General features: G+C 49.4%; 1 protein-coding gene across 2 annotated transcripts; it reads right to left on the reverse strand.

Annotated features, from left to right (window-relative positions):
- Positions 1-3,837: 3,837 nt before the first annotated feature.
- On the reverse strand, positions 3,838-11,637 carry Rhou (ras homolog family member U). 2 transcript variants are annotated; one of them, XM_042686037.1, is made up of 4 exons: positions 11,382-11,637; positions 9,990-10,048; positions 6,474-6,949; positions 3,838-6,365 (listed from the first exon to the last, which is right to left on the reverse strand). In XM_042686037.1, exons 1-3 carry the CDS (start codon positions 11,635-11,637, stop codon positions 6,494-6,496), a joined length of 771 nt encoding a protein of 256 aa, XP_042541971.1. In that variant the 3' UTR covers positions 3,838-6,365; positions 6,474-6,493. The 2 variants fall into 2 exon arrangements, with proteins under 2 accessions (XP_042541971.1, XP_042541970.1); XM_042686036.1 differs by having other exon boundaries at positions 3,838-6,949.
- Between the last annotated feature and the right edge of the window lie 4,766 nt (positions 11,638-16,403).

Here is a 16,403-nt window from a genome sequence, read left to right on the forward strand (position 1 = left end):
AGAGTTGGGAAGTAGCCGAGGGCAGGCTGACAGATGTCTTCCCATCTGGTGGGCCTTAGACCATCTCCATCTGGATCAGGTACACATGGGACCAGTGCTGGCCAATGACATGAGGGTATAGCTCTGATTCTGAATAACAAGTATTTTTTTTTCTGTATTGCCTTGTTTTGTATTTTTAAACATTGGCCTGCATCATGTCACACTATTTCCTTTCTCCCTCCAACTATAGCTGATGAAATTCAATGGGTTTGGTGCCTCTTAGCCCCATCTGTTTACATGTGAGAATCAGACTTTGTTTCTGTAATCTCTAAAGAGAATGACACGGGAAAACGGCACACTCCTCTTTCTGTTTAAATAACGTTTTACTCTATGTTTCACAGAAAACTAGCAAGGAGGCACACAGCTTCCACACACAAACCCCAGTTCTCTCTCTGCTAATATCTGATAGCTTGTCTGCCAGCTGGGTAGTCACTGCCAGGTCCCCTACATTCTGACATTCCGGGGCTATCCTGAATCCCTGGCACGTTTGGTAATCACCTCTCAGTAGCCTTCTCTGGCCCATGAGCACTCCACAGATTTTCCTTATTTTTTATGGCCGTAAGAGTTGGTTGGTTTTTTAATATGTAAACTGTAATTGTCATTTATTTATTCTAGGGGAGATTTTTAACATTTTTTATTATGATGATAAAGGTGATGTACAGAGGAGTTATAGTTATATGTCAGGTAAAGAGTACATTTCTTTTTAGACAATGTCACCCCTTCCCTCACTCTCTCCAGTTCGGGAGAGATTCTTAGCCTAAGGACAACAGCATTTCTTTAGCTGAGGCATTTGCTTCATCTTTAACATGTATTAAGCATTCCTTCCTAGGTATTATGGTGAGTAGAGAATTCATACTGAATTTTTTTTGTTGTAGTTGTTGTTGGTGGTGGTCTTGGGGCTTAAACTCTGGGCTGGGCGCGGTCCCTCAGCTCTTCAGCTCTAGGTGAGCACTCTACCACTTGAGTCACAGCACCATTTATGGTTTTCTGTTGGTTCACTGGAGATAAGAGTCTCACACATGTTCCTGCCCGGGCTGGCTTTGAACTGCGCTCCTCAGATCTCAGCCTCCTGGGTAGCTAGGCTTGCATGGCTTTGCGAGTTTTGAGGAGTCCTTGCCTGATGCTTTTCTCATGATCAAGCTTGGAGGGAGGCTGCAGAGGCAAGAGTATGCTCATCTTGTCACACTGAGTAACTGCTACCAGTGACTGGTGTCTAAGGCTGGCCTGGAGGCTGCTTTGTGGTGTTTGCAGAGCTCTCCCCCAAGAGGCTCCTCTCTACTGCAGGAAAAGAGGGCACTGGAGTCCAGGGACCAAGAGATTGGCTCCTCCTTCACCTGCCTTGTGTGGCACCCTTCTGTACCGATGTCTTCTTCCTTGTGCCCTCTGGGATGGACTTCCAGGGCACAGAAGCTTCTCCATGTACTGCTTCCCAAGGCTGTGGTGACTGCTAATGGAAGCTCCATGAACTGAACCCCAAGAGAGGCAATGGTGACAGGTTCAGCTGACCTGCAATGGGTACGTAATGTGAACAAGAAGCACATCTTTGATGAACTGAGCTGTGGAGCCCTTAAAGTGCTTGTTACAGCACCGTAGCCAAGCCAAGGCTGAAGTTTCCTGGAGGGAAGGCATGGGAGGTGAGGGCTATAAGTCACCCGAGATGCACCTGATGGTTCTGCTTTCCACCTTCTCACAGTTCTCTGTAAGAGGCAGTCTCTTTGCCTCACCTGCTTTTCTCCTCCTTGTGGTGAATTTGGACAGCTCTGCCAGGTTCAGTTCAAATGTCATCTCTTTAATGAAATCTAATTCTTTTTCCCTTCCAGGAAGAATAATCATTACCGCTTTTTGTCCAACTTAGAAAATCATATTCATCATTGAATGTCTGACTCAAGGATCACCTTTATTTTCTTAGTAACTTGCTGAAGTTACCATGGAAAATATCTGAGTGGTTTAAACACTATTTCTCACAGTCCTTGAAGTGGAAGTTCAAGAGCAAGAAGCAAGCAGGATGGTCTTCTTGCTGGGCCCTCAGCTGGTCATTCCATGTATGTGGCATAATCTCCTCTTCCTATAGGACACCAGTGTGATTAGATTTTCATCTACCTATATGACCTAATTTCATTTCTTACTGCTTTAAAAGGCCCCATATTCACATTCTGAGTCACTAACAAAATGTGTACTTCAAGGCAGGGGCATAGTTAAGTGGTAAGGTGCCTGTTTAGCAAGTGCAAGGCCTCTGTTACCTCTACCACAATAAAAGAGAAAATAAATTTATGAATTTTTAAAAACACATTCTCATCATGTTTTATGCTTCATCTTTTCCTCACTCCCTTCTCATTTCCTTTCCCCTTCCACCTGTTTTGTATGAAAACGTAAGTTGTTGCCTGAACTTTTGGTAAAATGAAAGAACAATGTCCTTAAGCAACACTCAGTATACCAAGGAGGGCAGGTGGATAGGTACATGAGGATGTGACCCCTCACAACCCTAGGGGCCTAGGGTTTCCTCTCAAGTTGCTGGTGTCTCAGTGTGGAGTGGTTGGCAGGTTTACTCACAGGAGGACTGATTTAGGGTCCGTTGATCTCGCACACTGCAGCTAAGCCTTGATAAAGTCCACAGGGCCTTGGACTCACACAGGCAAACCCCAGGTTGAAACCTACTAGACAGTCCTTGTACTTAACATCCAATTTCTGGCCTGAAATGCTTCCTGACAAGGAGGTGACTAGTTGTAGGGATAGCTTCTGGTTTTAAGGGCTGGGTTCAGCAAAGCATTCTCAACTCAGTGAAATGCAGCTAATTAGTCTGAGATTATTTTGTTTTTCCTTTCAATGACTGTCACCAAAATGTTCTTCCTAGACCTCACATTCTTACAACGTTTCCTCACTCGAAGCATAGTCCTCTTCTCAATAAGTCTCCTCTGCTCTCTGGGCCACTGGAACAAGAAGCCACTCGTCCCAAATCTATCCTCTCCTCACAGCCCTTGTCCACTGCTTTAGGTCTTCTTTATACTTCACACAGTAGTCATTGTGTGGGCCAACGAAACACTGTTGCAGGACTATCAGGTAGCTCAGCACATAAGCAGTTCTCTTGGTGTGCGTCTCTTTTCTCTTTGGATGATATCAGTATGTAGATCACCACAGTTATACTTTCCTCGGCTGCACCCAGTGCTTGTTTCTGCTTTTTCCTTTCTCAGACTTTTTCCCATCAGATTTTATGGGTGTGTAAACAGCAACCATAGGAGGTGTAGCAAGGCTTCTATCAACTAGCTTCCTACCAGAAAAGAAATGACATACCTAAGGGTATCTGAAAATACTTAAGTGGCAGTTATCTTGAAAAAGAACAGGATTAGGAGCCCAGTAGGAAGTCGGGGTTTTATGAGCCTAGGCCTGATGGGGAGCCTGGGAACAGCCAGGAAACTCAGGAATCTTGGGCTTCAGCTATGCCACTGAGTGTCCCAGGCCTTCAGCTTCTGTCTCCCTCCACTGTGCCTGTGGACTCTGGATACTTAACCTGGCATCCTCAGGACTCCGCCTGTAGAGAAAAGCAGGGCATTCACTAGAGGCCCTGGGGCTCTCTGGTCCTTTCAACACTAAATATCCCTGGAGGCTGGAGTCCAATACGTGGGGAGACCAGCTCTTACCTGCCAGGACTGAAGGTGCAGAGGTGTTTATCAGCCTCACAAGTTCCTGTGTTGAATGAGTGTCCCATCAGTGGGATGTATGCCTGAAATGTGACAATGCTTCCCAACCCATGCCAAGGCACATGCCGAGAGCTTCTGCTCTTGTTAAAACAGGCAAAAACAATTGTGTCCACAGGTCAGAATTTATTTCATACTATCTCATTTATAGCATTTTCAAGTACAAGATTTTGCTTGATGTCATTGACATATGAGAACAGAAAAGCACAACTTGGTAAGGCACCAGGTTACGACAGTCTACAGAGGAGGCCCGGGTCCTTTTTGGCTTGTGAGACTCCTGGGTAGCTGCTTGAAAATTTGTCAAGCAAAGAACAAGGTTATAAAAGGCTCACTTGTATACAAGTGGTAAAAAGAGATGACAGTTTTGAAGCCCAGCGCAGTGTGTTGCTATCATGTTGGCTTACTTAGACTGTGAGGATTAGGCTCAGGAGGCATTCTCTACACATCTTCTAGGACCCTTTCTGAGACACCAAGCTGCATATTTAGCCACTTTTCAGCTCAGAAGCAAAGCACCTTTACACTGAACTCAAACACATACTTGGAATGATTTACCAGCCCAAGTTCCTACCTTCATAAATAAATAAGAATGTGGAAAACTTCTAAGTACACCGTACCTTATAAAATGCATATTATAAATTGCCGCCACTAGATTTGTGGCACAAATGGTCCAGGCATATTGAACCCTGGATCGGAGCTTCCAGAGTTGGGCCACATAGTATCCTTCATACCACTTCCTCAGAGGCCCAGAGGCAGGGAGTGCAGCCTTAAAAAGGTTTTGTTCTGTCTTAAAAACTAACTTGCTTGTCCTCCATTAGCTCTGCCTTAATACATTTAAAATTGTTTACCAGGGACATACTCTGCCCCTTCCCATGCTTTTGCACACAGGGCAGGCAGAACCCCAACTAGGAGGCTGCCTGTAGGAATGTGATCTGTTAAAATCATTTCCCCAAATGAAGTAATGCTATTTGCTCAGGTTGCAACTGAACACCTCAGGAAACTAAAACTGATTAGTTTCGATGTGCTAAGAAATCAACGGCAAACAATACATGGATTTTAGTGGTTTGATGATTAACCTTTGTTAAAGGAATCTTTAGCCCTTTTTACAAATAGGAAGAAAAGCAGCTCCTAACCTGAACTATGGCCTGATATTTTACTTTTTTCTATAGAAAAACAAAAAACTGTCTTTTTAAATATGAGAAAGATAATATGAAATACACTGAGTGGCAAGACTGTTGCCTGCTGGATGTAACTGGCAATACAGACACTATGATTCAGTGTCTGGTCACCTGTGTCATCCTGAAAATGCCCAACAAAGTATGAATGGACTCTGCTGACACAAGACTGTCCTCAAAACAGTCATCCTGAAGACCCCTACCTTAAAGGACATGCGCCACCAGTGTAGTTCCTTTTTGGTCTTGTTTGAGTATAGTTCTTTTGACTATCCCATGGCAAGAAAGGTACTGCTGAGCCATTACCCCTATAGATACCCAGCCCCCTGGCTCTGACATGCTGTCTCTGCTACAGGGACAGTAATGCAGAACCACTAGGACTCGTGGCACTGGGGACTAACTGGTGGCTTTAACAGGTCTCAAGAGACGTTCTTCTTACTTTCTAAAACATGTGGTTGAAGATGTGTTAAAAACCACTTATTGGGTACTTTCAAAGAAATCAACTGTGCTGTTTCTATATGTTCTGCTTTCTCTGCTGTCTAAAGCCTAAGCAGCAGTAAACCAGCCACCTACACATGCATCTGTATGTGCATGTGCCATGTGCCTGTTTTTGGCTGACTCAGGAGAACAGGTGTGTGAGCCTCACAAGTGTGGCTGTGGCTTGGTTCTCCCTGCAGATGGCATGTTGTGAGTGTGGAAGCTAAAAGTGCCTGTCCAGGAGGCTCCCTGTGCTCCACTCACCAGGAGAAAGGCAGTCTGGCACACAGACCACACTCTTGATCTCTGAGTTGCTCATGTTGTTCCCTAAAGAAAACAGATCATCAGTGCCTGCCTCCTGCAGGGCATTCCTAGTAATTTCTAGTGGTATCAACACAACTGGTCTAAGGATGGAAAACCCCAATGAACAAGTTTGCTCTTTGGTCTATACAGTGCCAGTAGTGAGATGGTTTTTGTTTTAAAGTCTTCAGCAACCTAGTATATCAGTAAATGATGAAAGGGACAGGCATGAGGTTTGCAGGATGAACTCTCGTTTTCTCAGACATATGCTCCTGGAGAAGACAGGCCTGGTTTGTGTGGTTTCTAAGCAGGGGAGTTGTTCTCACCATGACTGGTCTGTGCACGTAATGCATAGGCATCCAGCAACGCTTATACAAGAGAGGTTGTTAGTCACAATTGTCCTCCTGGCCCTTCTGTACATTCTAATGCAGCAGAACTTCCATCTGGACATCCAGCTTTAAGGAGCCCTTTTCACATTAGATATAAATGAACCCAGAAATCTACAGCATAAATTTCTAGAATTATTGAAAACATTTTAACTTAATTTCAAAGCTTCTTTAGCTCATCTTGCATAAAAATCTCATCCCTAAGCTCACACAAACAAGGAAACTAAAGGATGACAGAGTCATGTGTTTAGGGCTCTTCCAATGACCACGCGCACATGCTACACGAGAGTCATTGGAGCTCACAAGGCTTCTGACAGGAGCTCCCCAGAGTCACGCCAGGCAGCAGTACTTTCTCCACCAGGGCTTGGACAGGTCCCGTACTTTGTCTCGGGGTCCGGCTCTTACACTTCTGACAGCAGCTCCCCGAGAGTCACGCCAGGCAGCAGTACTTTCTCCACCAGGACTTGGACAGGTCCCGTACTTTGTCGGGGGTCCGGCTTTTACACTTCTTTGGCTGTTGCTGGGAGTCTGAGTGCTGGATGCCAGCAACAATGGCGGCGTCAAAGACCTCTTTGAGGTTTTTTTGAGTCAAGGCTGAGCACTCGATGTAGGAGGCAGCTTTGATTTCTTCAGCACACAGCTTTGCTGCCTCTTCAGGCACTGGCTTCTCTTTGCATTTGTCCAGTTCGATAAGTACTTTGACATCTTCTCTGAGATCTGACTGTGTCCCAACCAGGATGATGGGGGCCTTGGGGCAGTGGCACCGAATCTCAGGCACCCACTTCTCACTGACGTTCTGGAAAGATGCAGGGCTCACCACACTGAAGCAAAGCAGAAAGATGTCTGCATTGGTGTAGCAGAGGGGCCTTAGCCTGTCAAACTCATCCTGCAAACCAAGCACACACAATTACTCTCAAATCACCTCTCACCATCAAAATACCGTCTTAACATGTGTCCAAGGCCAGCCTAGTCACAGGAAGCCCATCGTTCTGTGGGGAAGAGTCACGGTCTCAGACTCAACTGTCGGCTCAGAGGATATAGTTACAACTGCCATCTGCTCCCAAATCCAGCATGGCCCTAACACCAAAAATAATTTGAATCCATTTGGTGCTCATGACTGACATGCTGCATGCAGCACAAAGGCTCTTGAAGTACATGGAGTCTGAAGACAGTTCGCTTGATCTGGACCTTAGCCCAGAATCGTTCTTAATTTCGGGGACTTGGGTTACTCTTTCGAAACTCAGAGTGCTTTCCCACGCTGGTCCAGAACTCCACTTCTACCGTAGCAAACCACATATACTAGCACAGCTCTTACAACCCCAGCTCTGCTCTTCCCCATGAGCACAATGAATGGTGCTGGTCCCTCCCAAAGCCCTGAGCCCAGACAGTAGAGAATGACGTTCATCAGACACAAGCATTCAGCAATCCAGGAGAGGAGTTGGGGACCCTGCCAGGCTACAGTCACTGGCAACTCAGAGAACTTATGCCTTTCACTGTATCCACAGGTACCAATGGATACGTTCTTATTCTGTCTTCTCTTTCACACTCTATTTTCTCTTGTTTCTTGCTTCATCTCTGCAAACGTCCAAGGCTTTAACAAACTGTGCTGTGGATTGACAGTAGACCACAGAATGGACATACTTTCCCTGTAGTTTACAGCAAACTAGACAAATAAGGGAGAGTGGATTATAAGTAAACTAAGCAGCCTTGCTACTACTGACAAACTAAGCACCATCCAAAGCCAGGTACATGCACATAGAGTGTTTTGGTTGAGGAAGGACAAATATCAGTCTTCGATATATATGTCCTCTTCAATATATATATTATATATTTACACACACACACACACACACACACACACACACACACACATGTCCTCCTTTGGAACATCAGGTAGTGCCCTGCAGCACCGTAATTGACTTCTATCCAACTCTGTGAAAAGTGCTCGCATCGTCTAATTCTGGATAAATGTGTGTGTAAGCCCAGTATATTGGCACAGAAGCACTGAAGCAGGAGGACCAGGAGTCTGAAGCCAGCCGGGGTTACCTAGCGACAATGTGTCTACAAAATAAACACATAAACAAGCTGGGTGCAGTGGCTCATACCTGTAACCCTAGGTACTTGGGGAGAATGAGGTCAGGATTGTGGGTAGGCTAGCCTGGGCAAAAAGTTTACAAGACCTTCATCTCAAGAGAAAATATGGGTGTAGCAGGAAGCAGGAACAGGAGGAGCACAGTCCACTGACCCAGGCAAAACCTGAGACCTTATCTCAAAAATAAGCAAAGCAAAAGGGCTGGAAGTGTGGCTCAAGAGGCAGAACACTAGCCTAGCAAGTTCAAACCCCAGTACCACAATAAATACACAAACACACAAATAATCTGAAGGTACCCTTGTCCTCAAACTTTGTTGATGACTCTCCTTATCAGCAAGAAAAAGTTAAATATTATGTTTTCCATTACTCAAGCAGTGTGCTGTGGTGATCTGTGGAGTCCTATTTACAGGCACATTAATCTCTGTTCATGACTGTTTCCAGGGGTCTGAGGGGACCTGTATCAGTCTTACATGAATGTCTTTTCTTTAAGTTCCCTGTTTCCGCGGTAGATCAACAAACCACTAACTACACCAAGGTTGAGCCTGGTAGTCCCTGCCACTTGTGAGGCTCCTGTAAGTAAAATCCATTTTGTTTTTGTTTTTGTTGTTTTTTAAAGTGAACTTTGTGCTGAAAGAACAAGTGCAGAAGCTCAGCCAGGTGGCTGCCCTTTCTGTGAGTCGTTCCTCTGCCTCCAGCCTTGGGAAGGAGGCCTCAGATTGCTCAGGGGGCCTGGGGAGCAGCTCCTCCAGGGGAGGCTGTCACTTGGCTAAACCCTGGAACCGTCAGTGGCCCTGGGACCTGGTAGCTTGGTGTGGAAAGCTGCTCCTCAAAACTCCTGAGATTCTGGCCAGGGGGATTAGGGAATAAAACAGAAACTGAGCCTACCTGCACAGAAACCTGTGGCCAGAGCCTTAGATGAGCACTGCAATAAGGCGACGCATGCTCAGGCACAGGGCCACCTGGAACACACCCTTGAGGAGGGGTCCCAAGGCCAAGCTACCACATGCACACGGGGCCTGCAGTGTAAATGCCACAAAGAATTCCATCAGGGCAATACTAGCAGAGACTGGAGACCAAACTGTAGCATCCCTACACTCAGATTAATGAGCACTTCTATTATTATTACTTTAGTGGAAAGATTTCCCCAGTACCTCATAGGTCAAAAGGCTGGAGAATTTCCAGTCCACTGATTTGTCACTTGAACACACTCTATGACAACACCACAGGATACTGATGGCTACTGTACCTGCTGGGGAGGGAGTTGGTGTGCAGCCCTAGAGCTTTTCAGGGGGCCTTTGAGGGGTTCCACACCCATGCCTCCTGCCCTACTCCCTGGCTATTTACTCCAGGGCCTGAGCCTCAGAGATCAAGCACTCCACAACTGGCGGGAGTATCCCGGTTCATTCCTCCTCCGGCTTAGGGCTGTGCTGACCTCTTTATCTCTGCTGCAGAGCTGGGGGCTGATCCTGGCAAGGGAGGCAATCAATGAGCAAAGCTCCAGCTTTCCCTGGAGCAACTTTCTTAAACATCTGGCTTGTTGGCATTAAGTAAAATGGTAAGAAGATACTACTTTGAGAAACAATTAAAAATACTGTTACATTTTCTTCCAGTAAAAACCAGAAAGTGAAAGATATCAGAAACAAGTTAAGACAAAGGCTGTTTCAGGGCAGGCTTGGCTGCCCTCCCCTGCCTCCTCCCTGTCCTCAGAGGGGCCACAGCTGGGCCAGTCTGCCTCTCTGGAGTGACCCAGTTTCTAAGGGGAACACGTCAAAGGTTGTTGGAACCCTTTAAAAGGCTGTTTCCTTCCCAGCAGCGAGGGAAACGTGATCCTGACCTGTCCGGCGGTGTCGCAGAGCTGGAGTCGCACGGGCCGCCCATCCACCGACACCACAGCTGGAAGACAAGAGCAAGACGACTGTGAGGTGGCCGGGCCGTGGGCAGTCTGCTCGGCCACCCTTGCTCCAAACCTGGGCTCCGGCTCCAGCCCTCCAATGAACTAAAAGTCTGGCTCAGTTCATGAGGCCACCCCACAGGCCTCCCAGCCCGGGGCCCTGGGACGTTACCTCCCCTTCCCCCCAAGGGTGCCCCGGTACCCTTCTCTCACCCTGGGAGATTTATCTTCCTGCCACACTCCCTTCAGAGCCCTGAGAGCAGCGCAGGGGTAGGAGGCAGGGGGTGGAAGGCACGGGGTGGAGGCAGGGGAGGGGGAGGCAGGGGAGGGGAGGCAGGAGGTGGGAGGTGAGAGGGGGGAAGGTGGGAGGGTGGAGGGGGAGAGAGGAAGGGGGGAGGGGAGAGGGGGGGTGGAGCCAGGGTGGGGAACCAACCCTGCTGGTGTACAGCAGTGGGAAACAGGAAAGATAATTACTTCGTACCTCGGGAAAAGTCCCCTGACCCCAGGGTTTATCACAACCCCGGCTGCTTGGAGAACGTGTGCAGACACAGGCGCTTAGTGGCCTGGGTGCGCACTGCCCTGTCTGTCCCCTCCCAGGGCTCGGGAGAGAAAGGGGAGGGCCACCCATCTTTCCTGGAGGGCTGTGTAACCCGCAGCTAGCAATGCACTCCCCCCCACTCAGTGTTGTCTGGTGTGTATGTGTCTGGTGTGTGTGTGTGAGTCTGGTGTGTGTCTTGTGTGTGTGTGCATCTGGTGTGTTGTGTGTGTCTCTGTGTCTGTGTGTGTGTGTCTGTGTGTGTGTTTGGTGTGTGTGTGTGCGAGGCTGGTGTGTGTGTGTGTGCATCTGGTGTGTGTGGTGTGTGTGTGTGGTGTGTGTGTGAATCGGGAGTGTGTGTGAGTCGGGAGTGTGTATGTCTGGTGTGTGTACCCGCGTCGGCGGGACAGTGGGGAGGGGGGGGGTCCCTGGGTCTCGGGATCGTGGACGAGGTCGGGCTGTTTTTCAGGAGCAGGACAGCGTTTTACACCGACTGGTGAGTGAATGGAAGCCCAGGGACAGTCAGATAAAGGGGAGGCGACCCCACGGGCGGGGCGGGGCGGGGCGCGGCGCGAGCCCCGCGCCGGCACTGGGGAAGAGCACCAGGGCGCGGGCCGGGCGCGCGGGCCGGAGCCGGCCACCAGGAGGACACCTGCGCGTCGGCGGCGCGGGGTGGTCCGCGCTGCCCGCCCGCCCGCCCGCCCGCCGGGCCCGAGCCCGCGCCGCCCGCCCGCCCGCCGAGCCCGAGGCCCCGGGCCCCCGCGGCCTCCCCGCGGCCTCCCCCGGCTGCCCACGCTCACCCGAGAAGTTGTCGAAGGCGGTGGGGATGTACTCGGTCGGGTAGCCGTTGGTGGTGTAGCTGACCACCAGGCTGGTCTTGCCCACCGCGCCGTCGCCCACCAGCACGCACTTGACGCCGCGCGCCTCCGCCCCGCCCGCGCGCCCCCGGCCCCCGGCCGCCCCGCGCCCCCCGCGCGCCCGGCGCGGGGGCACCGGCGGCGCGGGCGGCGGCTCGCCGCGCGCGGGCGGCGCGGGCCGCCCCTGCTGCGGGGCCATCGCGGGCGGCGGGCCCGGGCGGACAAAGGCGGCGCGAGGTCGCCGCGGCGAGGGGCGGCTCTGCCCGCGCGGCCGCGAGGTGGCCGAGCCCGCGCCGCCCGGCTCCGCGGCGACTCGGGCGGGCGGGGAAAGAGGCGGCGCCCGGAGGAGCCGCGGAGCCGCGGCGCGGCCACAGCGCCCCCGCGCGGCCGGAGCCGCCCCTGCGCCGCCGCGCCGCTCCCAGGCTGGCGTGCGGTGGGCCGGCCGCGCTGAGGGCCTGGGGACCCCGCGCCCCGCTCCCCTGCCCGGCCTCCGGCCCCTGCTTCCCGCTCTCCGCCCCCTGCTCCTTCTGCCCCCTCTGCCCCCGTCCCCCTCCTCCTGCCCCCGCCCTCTGCTCCCCGCCCCCCTGCCCCTGCTCCCCATGCTTCTCTCCCCTGCTCCCTAGGTCCCCATGCCTCTCCCCAGCTCCCTTCCCCCCCCACAATCCTGCCCACAATCCTGCCCTCCGGGCCCCCTGTCCCCTTCTCTCTCCCTGCCCTCTGCTCCCCCTGCTTCCCCCCTACCACCGTTTCTCTTTCCTCTCTCTGCAGTTACTCCCACTCCCTCCCCTCCTCCTGCTTCTTGTCCTTCATCCTCCTTCCCTCTTTCTGCAGTTTGTCCCTCCTCCTCCCCTCCTCCTGCAGTTCCTCTTCCTTTCCTCTCACTCCTGGTCCCATGGGATGGAGGGTGCTGGTCCCACGTCGTCTGTCTGGATGGGATGGAGGGAGATGGTCTCATGTTGTCTGGGTTATGGCGGTGTGCTGGTCCTCTGGATGAAATGGAGGGAGCTGGTGGCATGTCCTGGATGAGATTGAGTAACAGCCAGGTTGTAACACACAGTCAGTTTGGGGATTTTCCTTCTAAAGTCATTGTGCCTGTCATTTTGGTGCAGAAAGACTCTCTGCGTTGTTGGTGCTCTTTGACTTCATCTGCATGGTTATCCACTCCTGGTCTCACAAATTGCTTTATGGTTCCGATTCCTTCACTTACTTAAATGTAAGCTGAGAATTTACCCTCCTACAACAGGGCCACCCTGTCTGGTTCTGGTCAGGAGCACAGGGCGCCTGGCTTGGATGTGATGAGAGAAGAGCTGCGATATGGATTTGACTTTACTAATAATAAAGACCAGAGCTAAAAAAGTTGTTATTTTATCATGCGCCAGACACTGTCTTGAGCACTCTGCCTAAATGAATCCCTCTGATTTTAGCATTGCTAGTGCCCATTGTGTATCTGGGAAAAGCTGAGGCATGCAGATGTTAAGTAAAGTGTTTGAATTTCACATGGAAAGTGACACTTCCAGGATCCAAATCAGGTTGGCTGGGTTCTAAAGAGCATCCTGCATACAAACCATCAGCAATGGCCAGCCAGACCTGCAAGGGTGTTGTGGTTGTGGAAACCCAGGGTGGGGGTGGGGTGGTCAAGAGATGAGACTGAGTCCAGGCTGGCAATGAGCACCTTATAAGGCCTTGTCAGTATAAGGCCATTAAATGGCAATCCAAACTGCTTTCAGGATATGGGTACAGAACCCTAGGACCTGATCTCAAATAACCTTGAGAGCCTGGGGAATTGAAAGTCCATAAAGCAGATCCTGAAGAGCAAGAACGGGACCTAGTCATACCCAAAATAGAAACAAAGATGCTTTCTTCTATACACGATGAATCAGAACAATGGCAGTCTACAAATGGTAGTCTTGGAAGATGATGCTCATACTGAAAATAAATATTAGAGATGTAAATAATGCACAGTAGTACTTTGAGATAGGTGTTAAATCCATAGGATTTAGGTCAATTTTTATGATAAGAGTTTGTGTAATTCGGGACTGTACAATATGCAGTTCAGGCTACTGCTGAGCTGCCTCCAGAAGGTAATCTTTACTCTTGCCTTCCATAGCACTTATGAAGCACCTGCTGAACGCAGTCTGTAGAGATCAACAAAATCAATTTCTAGTCTCACAGAGCTTGTGGGAAGAGACTACAATAATTAGGGAGAAAGATCATGCAGTTTGGGACCATGTGATCTTGGGGGACTTCTCATAGTCCCAGCCTCCGCTGCTCCCATTCATCTTTCAGCAACAAGGACCATAAATTTAAAAAAAGTTGCAAGATAATATAGTATTTTGATAAACAGCATGGCACAACTTTATAGTACTCCTTTTCCTGTAAGTTTTAGCCAGTCACTTTTGGGTTACTTCATTTTGCAATATATTTCTTATAGAAAGCACAGAAAGATACAGATGAACTTGGTCACTTTCTGAGACTGCTACAGATTTGCTGCCCTACAAAATACAGGAATTTACGTCAGCTTTATAGCGTGGCATGGTGCATTTTTAATTATATCTGCTCCATTCAGATTCTGTTTCTGCCCAGAAAGAACTTCTGCTTTGACTAGGTATAGCGGAGAGCACCATGTATTTTATGTTGGAAGAATTGCTATAGATGAGCTCCTACTTCCATCCATTTAAAACTCAGAAACGCTTTGCTGCTGGACTGTCAAGTGCTGAGGACTTTGGTGTTCAGGTGGGTGCCACAAGATATCCACAGAAGGGGCTGGGAAGGTGGCTCAGTGGTAGAGGGTTTGTCTTACAAGCCTGAGGCCCTGGGTTCGATTCCTTAGCACCACATAAGCAAAAAGAAAAAAGCCGGAAGTGGCGTTGTGGCTCAAGTGGTAGAGCGCTAGCCTTGAGCTGAAGAGCTGAGGGACAGTGCCCAGGCCTAGAGTTCAGGCCCCACAATCAGACCCCCCCCCAAAAAAAAGATATCCACAGAAGGTGGTCAGGCCCTGGACTCTGTTTCAGAACCTTTGTGGCTAGCAGTCTACAAGTAGAAAGGAGAAGCATGAAGCATGAATATTATACATCCCAGCAGGGCCAGGGGAGAAGAAGAAGGTGGGTACAGAGCCCGGGCTTTCAGCCCACCTTCATGGAAGAGCTTTCTTGACACCTCCTTTACCTCCCTCTTCCTGGCTCTATGTTCCCTTAAACCCAAACAAAATCTCTACCCAGACTTACTTACCTATTTGTAGGTATTTTAATATTTTTAACCAACTGAACTAGTTCTGTCAATTATTACAAAGGAATGAAGTGGCAAGTTTTATATATGACTTCTGGGGGAAGGGTGAAAGCACCAAGGAGGACTTGGAGGCACAGTGGGTACAATGACATGGAGGATGAAGCGGTGGTGTGGAGGACCAAGCCATGGCGTGGAGGATAAAGCAATGGTGTGGAGGATGAAGCCATGACGTGGAAGAGGGAGCGATGGCTTGGAGTATAAAGCAGTGGCGTGGAGGATGAAGGCTCAGCTTGCTGCTCCTATGAAAAGTCAGCTGCACGAAGCAAGCCAAGCCACTAGCACAGCACCTTCCCTTCTTCAGTCTTGATTTGTTTTCCTCTTTAAAATCCGTGTTCTGGATATTCCCAGTTGTTGCAACTTGATGGGAAAAGCCTGTTCCATCTCCTCAGAGCTGTACAGCGCCTGTCCGGAGGGCTGCCCAGCTATCTGACTCCTACGCAGAAAAGCCTCTCTCCCAGACCTTCCTGGGGTGGGTACATGTCCAACTCCTCTCCCAAAGGCACCATAGAAACTCCCAGGCAAACACTTCTCAGCTGCCAAGTCCCTGTGCGTGATAAGAACTCTTTAGAAACTCCCCTTAGCTGTTGCAAAACCTTGACCTCCCTAATTTTGCAGCCACCCTGGAGATAAGAACAGACACTATCAGCATTTCCCAGCAGCCCTAATTGCTGGCCAACAGTTCTAAAGGCTAGGTGGTCCAGCCACTCTCAGAGCTGTAGCCTTCTTTCCCAGCATTCCTTAGTGGAGCATGGACATACCATCTTCTTACACTGGAAGGAGAAGGGGTGTCTCTCTCGAATGGCATCTCAGTGGTTCCCAGAATTCAAGCTGAATATTCAGGCACAGCACAGGAATGAGAAAGAATGTATGCTGACCAAAGTGCCATCTGGGTTTGCCTTTAAGAGGGAAGCAATTCTGCCATGCCAGGAGCCTGCTTTGGCTTTTTTACAAGTCTTGGAAGGATGCATTAGAAGGCAATCCTCTTTTCCCTGACATCATGGAAAGGATCTGCTTTTAGACCAGCAGAGATGTCTCCAGCTGCATTATCGATTAGAAAGGCCCCAAATTGTGAGCTTAGGACACGTGAGCAGGACAGTGAGCACAAATACACTTAGAGTAGTCCTTGGTTTTTAAGAGTTCTAGCTTCTACGAGGAAAGAAGAGGCCATAGAGAACGGGTGCTAAAAAGCCTGGAGAGGGTCAAGGGAATGAGATGCATAATAAAGCCAGATGAAGTGAGAAATCCTGGATGATGTGCTCCAGACAGAGATAGGTAATCACAAATCTAGCATTTTACAGCCACAAAATGACCAAGGCCATTACATCATGAACATTTTCTAGATCTCATCCTCACAGAAATCTAAACATGCACTGTTATTTCACACATTCAAAGATGGTACCTGGGGAAATTTGAGTTTCCTGAGATTGCCCGGTGAAGTGACAGGGTCAGGACTTGATCCCAGGGACAGAGTCTCACCATGTTCTGCAACTACTTCAACCTACACAGATGCTAGAATGACACAGTTGTTTCAACAGCAATACTTTCTTAAGCCTTTCACAGCACGGACACAGACTAGAACCAAGTAGCAACTGGAGTCATGAATGTATTATGAGATGCATACTATGTGAGAGCCAGCTTTGAGTGAGAGGAAACCGAACCTTGGAACCAGCATTGTATGAA

This window comes from Dipodomys spectabilis, unplaced genomic scaffold (genome assembly GCF_019054845.1).
Source record: "Dipodomys spectabilis isolate Male_0828 unplaced genomic scaffold, ASM1905484v1 ptg000096l, whole genome shotgun sequence".
In the NCBI taxonomy this organism is placed as follows: domain Eukaryota; kingdom Metazoa; phylum Chordata; class Mammalia; order Rodentia; family Heteromyidae; genus Dipodomys; species Dipodomys spectabilis.

Coding starts and splice junctions, on each gene's coding strand:
- Rhou (XM_042686037.1), bottom strand. CDS start 11,637: ATGGCCCCGCAGCAGGGGCGGCCCGCGCCGCCCGCGCGCGGCGAGCCG. Junction 10,049..11,381: donor CGCCTTCGACAACTTCTCGG/GTGAGCGTGGGC, acceptor CTTGTCTTCCAG/CTGTGGTGTCGGTGGATGGG. Junction 6,950..9,989: donor TCTGCGACACCGCCGGACAG/GTCAGGATCACG, acceptor CTTGGTTTGCAG/GATGAGTTTGACAGGCTAAG.